The following is a 4886-nucleotide window of genomic DNA, read 5'->3' on the forward strand; positions in this document are numbered from 1 at the left end:
TGTTGACTCTGAAATGTCTGCAAAATATTAAGGTAGAGATGATTTTCAAGAATCAATGCAAATGGGGGTTCTGAAAATCAGAAGATACTGCTATATTCATCAACTATACATGTATTATCTTAAATATATTATTAAATACTCATAATGCCTTTATGAGGTAGATATTGTTTTACTTATACCCTTTTTGTATATTTTATGATACCTTTTGTGAATGAAGAAATTGAGACTTGAAGACATTAAATGCTTGGCTCAAACTAGTAAAACTTGAATTTGATGACAAAACATATGCTCTTGAAGATAAAATTATATTGCTTCTCCATGGAAACCACCACAGATAGATGGTAAACCATGGAAGTCAGTAAGTCTCCCAGAAATGGTATAGTTGAAAGGGGAACAAAAGGAGCCAAAAAGATGAAATTCTAAGGAAGCCAACATTTCCAGCATGAGGTGAGTAAGATAACATATAGTCAAAGGGATTGAAAAATAGTAGCCAGAACAGTCTTTAAAAATTTGAAGTATGGTATCCCATAAGTTAGGGTAAAAAGAGAGTGCCACAAAGTTGCAGATATCACAGGGGATAAGAGTTGGACAATTAGAGGTCACTGGTGATCTGAGAGCAGTTTACAAAGAAGTCAGACTGCAGTGGGTTGAAGAGTGAGTGGGGGATGTGAGAGTGGAAGCAAAGGGTGTATGCTACTTTTCCAGAAGTTTTGCAAAGTAGAGAAAATAATAATGCCTTATACATAAGTAAGGAATTTATTAATATTATCATTAATTGATCGACTAATTAATAACTCATTGCTTCCATTTTACTTGGATTTTACACATCCACCATTACTCTGGTTACTTCTTTCTACATCTATTATACTAGTGTCCCCTCTTAAGTCTGATGCAATTGAATGTTGTTTATTATGGTTGTGGATGACTTGTTTTATTTGGTTATGTGTTTTGAATGCCTCAGGTGAGTCTGTCTATCTTTGGAGTATAAACCACAGACTCCCCCCAATCCCCTGCCCCAACCATCATCTGTCTTCCACGAAGACAGATAAACATTCACTTCTGAGACCAATTTGTCAAAGCATGTAAGTTCTCAGGTTCTTAGCAAACCAAGTACTTTGTCTATCTAGCCTCTCCACCTCCTGCCCCCCAAATTCTTGGTATGCAGATCTGAGAGAAGAAGGAGCTGCCACTCCAAATTTTCTGGGATATGGTGTCCCATGTGGGGAATCTGTTTGGCTTCCAAGTGAGCTGAGACCTTCTTTTGCCAGCCCCCTGTCAATCCAGCCCTTTCTCAGAGGGGACTGGAGAGTAATTAATATCGCCTTCCACCTGTGCACAGGAAGATGCCTACAGCCACACCAGCGATGATGAAACTGCCCACCAGGATGCCCAGGACCAGCGAAGTGTAGGAGCGTCCTGTTTGGCTCCCTGCAGAACATGCAGAGAGTTAGCCCGAAGAACATACACCCAAGGAGTGCATGATTTGAGTCAAATCCCAAAGTATTTCTGTCCCAGTGGAAAGGGGACACTTCTCCAAGTGACTTTAACTGTGTGCCTTGTCCCAAACCCCTGGCCCTGGGCCTCTTGTTGCTCAAGGTACCCATTTTTCAGGTCCATCCATTTCCCTGGAACCCGCCCCCTTCCTGACACACAGGCCTGGTCCCAGCCCCATCATACCTTTCAAGTTTTTCATAGTGATGTGTTTCTCTATATACTGCACACAGGTGTCCTCCAGGAATTCCTGCACTTCATACCGAGTACGATTGTACTTGTTCAGCTGCTGCAGGATGTAGGTGACCACTCTGGAGGATGCCTTGGAGCCTTGCACCCACAAAGCTGTCTCTGGCTGGAAATTCACAAAGGAGCTCCCATTCACAGTCACTTCGAAGAAGACCTGGGCTTGAGAGCCCTCAGAAGGCAGCTCACAGCCCAGGAAGCAGCTGATGGTCAGAGGAACTGTGGATGGGGATTTAGGGTCAGAGGACTGTGTGGAGAGGTTGCCAGGGTGGGGGATGTCCCCCATGGGGAAGAGGACATGGTGGGGGCCGTGGGGTGAGAGTCAGTGGCTGTGAGGAGACAATAGACGGGCTGTGGGTAGGAGTTTGGGGTTAGACTGATGGAGGCTATGTAAGGAGGGGCCAGGGAGTGTGAAGAAAATGGAGCACTATGAGAAAAAGAAGTCGGGGGCTAAGAGAAGAGGGAGTGGGGGCTTTGAGAGAAGAAATTGGGGTCCTTGAGGGGAGGGAGTTGGGGGTTGTGAGGGGAGCTATGAGCGAAGTCGTCAGTTTTTGTATGGAGACGTGGCTGGAGGGCTGAGGGTAAAGTGTTGGGGAGGTGTGTGAAGCGAAAGAGTTGGAGGACGGTGAGGTAGCGAGCGGGGAGTCTTCAGTGAACCTTCGGGGTCAGGGTGGGTCGGGGATGGGGCCTCCCAACAGCGTCTGCCCCAAGAGGTATGCCGGCAGAAAGAGGGCCTGATGGAGGGCTCGCTCAGCTGAGACACCCGCTGCTCACCACCCAGCAAACTTCAAGGGCCCGGGCGTCACAGAAATCCTCAGGACAGCCCTGCCCCGATAGACCACGCCCACACTGCCACGCCCACCACAAGACCCCTCCCCGCACCCTGGTTCCTTCCATAAAGGCCCCGCCCCGTTCCCACCACAGCCACGCCTCCCACCCGCTGGGTCCCGCCCTCCAGCCCCGCCCAGGTCCCGCCCGGCGCGCGCCCACTCACAGGCCAAGCTCCGCTCCCGGTGCACCAGGAGCACTAAGTCCTGGAATTCACTCAGATAACGTCGCAGGCGGCTCTCTGTGCTCGCCCAGCTCTCGGGGTCCTGCAAGGGCTGCAGCTGGAGGATTGTGCTGTTTGTGCCCAGGCCTTCTAGCCTGTGTGTCAGGCGCCCCCCCAGCGTCGCGTTGCCCCAGTGCCACACGTAATAGGGGTCGCGGAAGTAGGAGATCTGGAGCATGTGGAGGCTCTGCGGACCTGGGGGCAGAGTCAGCGCGTTGGCCCGGGACGGCGTGGGAGGAGGCGACAGGCAGCGGGAGATAATGACCCCTTCCCAGAGGCCAGCCGCCCACCTTCTCGGCCCTTCATAAACTATAAAGTGCCATCCCACCTTTCCTCACATTTGACGCTCACAATAACCCTGCCAGGAGGGCAGGAGAGGGATTATTATCTCCGTTTTACAGATGAGGAAACTGAGGCATGCAGTGAAAGAGACACTCCTCTGTCTCCTTTCTCACCCTCAGTTCTTCCTCCCTTCATTTCCAGTTGCTCAACAAATCCTGGCCTGCAGTAAAATGCCAATTCCATCTCCTGTTCCCTATCTCCTCTGCCATTGCCCTAGTTCAGGACCTCAGCACTGGGGTACTAACTTCCTGCCTCATCCCCCTGCTCTCATTTCTCAGTTTCACTCCTAGTCTGATCTCCACCCTGACCCAGGGATAAGATCACGTCCTTCTCCTACTTAAAGTCCTCCAGTGACACAAACTGCCAATCAAAAATAATAATAGCTAATATCTATTAAGTGCTTATTATAACCTGGTCTCTGTCTTACACACATTATTATCTTATTTGTGCCTTCCCCTCAATGGCTTGATTCAGTAGCTACTATTATTAACCCTAGTCTATATGGGAAACTGAGGCTAAGATGGTATAGCAGAGCCAAGGTCTGAATTCAGGCAGTCAAGTCCAGCACTTTGAGCCACTCTGATACACTGTCTCCCCATAACATATTTGTCCACAGGATCAAGTCCAGAGTTTTTAGGCTGGCATTCAAGGCTGCAGGTGACCTGACCCCAGCTGCCTTTTCTGGCCTCTTCCGTGTGCTTAGATATATTGGATGACTTGGGGGTTCCTCACGCTGCCTTTGGCTGACACATGAATACTATGTCGTGGTTCCTTTGCCTCTCTGGCACATTTCTGTTTGTGCTTCCAGACCCAGTTCAGTTGCCTCTCCTTGGAGAAATTTTCCTAATGCCTCTTTACCTTCCCAGACACAGTGGATCTATCTTAGTGATCCCAGTCAACTTTGTGTTAGCGTGTACCTCCCTGGATTCTCAGTGACTGTCTCCAAATACCCAGAGGCTACACTGGACTCCTCCAGGCTATGGAAGCGTGTTTGGTTATCTTTGCCTCCTACACGCAGAAAAGGGCCTTCCACAGAGTTGGTGCCCAGAGAATGTTTGAATGAATCTAGGATTGTAAATCTGTTTGTGTGTGTGTCTCATCCATGTTTGCATTTGAGAAGTTGTGCTCTGAATCTGCAGGTGTGAATACATATACGTGTATGGGTAACCCTGGACAAGGTTCCTAACTGCTCTGTGACTCAGTTTCCTCCTCTGCAAAATGGAGATAATATTATTTCCCACCTTATGGGGTTTTGTGGAGGTTAAATGAATCAACACATATAAACCACAGTGAGCATTCACAGAATACTCATTGAGTAGTTTGCTCCTTCTCTGAGGGGGAGACTGAAACTATAGGGATCATGGAGAGGGGAGAGCAGGCCCCTGTGCAATTATAATGCACGGCTGTAACTCCCTTTTCCACTTAAGTGGGGCCACTGTAGGCAGCTTGATCCCCCATGAGTTCTCCTATTGGCCAAAGCTTCTCTTTCCCCCAGTTCCACCTCACCAGCTGCACCCAGTCTTTCTCCATCTTCCCTAGTCTTCCCTTTTGCCTCACCTATCTCAGCTCCAATCTTTCCCCAAGTCTTCCATCAGTTCTCCCAGAATCTTTCCATTCCCTGCTCCTCTCCTCTCGTCTCTGAGTCTCTGCCCATCTTCCCTAGGCTTAACTAACCACCATCACCCTCAGTTCTCCCTCTCCAGACTTCATCCCATTTCTCCCCTCTTTCTGAGGCTGATTCCCTCAGTCTATCAAT

At 48.8% G+C, this 4886-nt stretch overlaps 1 protein-coding gene across 1 annotated transcript in view; it reads right to left on the bottom strand.

The window, feature by feature from the left end:
- Positions 1–510: 510 nt before the first annotated feature.
- The window catches only part of PROCR (protein C receptor, endothelial), a 5525-nt gene continuing 1149 nt past the window's right edge, over positions 511–4886 (bottom strand). The window contains exons 2-4 of the mRNA XM_008571607.1: positions 2732–2983; positions 1678–1956; positions 511–1428 (exon numbers count right to left, since the gene is read on the bottom strand). Of these exons, the coding sequence (XP_008569829.1) occupies positions 1313–1428; positions 1678–1956; positions 2732–2983 (647 nt within the window). The 3' untranslated portion in view covers positions 511–1312. The remainder of the gene's footprint in view (positions 1429–1677; positions 1957–2731; positions 2984–4886) is intronic.

Source organism: Galeopterus variegatus, unplaced genomic scaffold (assembly GCF_000696425.1).
Source record: "Galeopterus variegatus unplaced genomic scaffold, G_variegatus-3.0.2 Scaffold3, whole genome shotgun sequence".
Taxonomy (NCBI): Eukaryota; Metazoa; Chordata; class Mammalia; order Dermoptera; family Cynocephalidae; genus Galeopterus; species Galeopterus variegatus.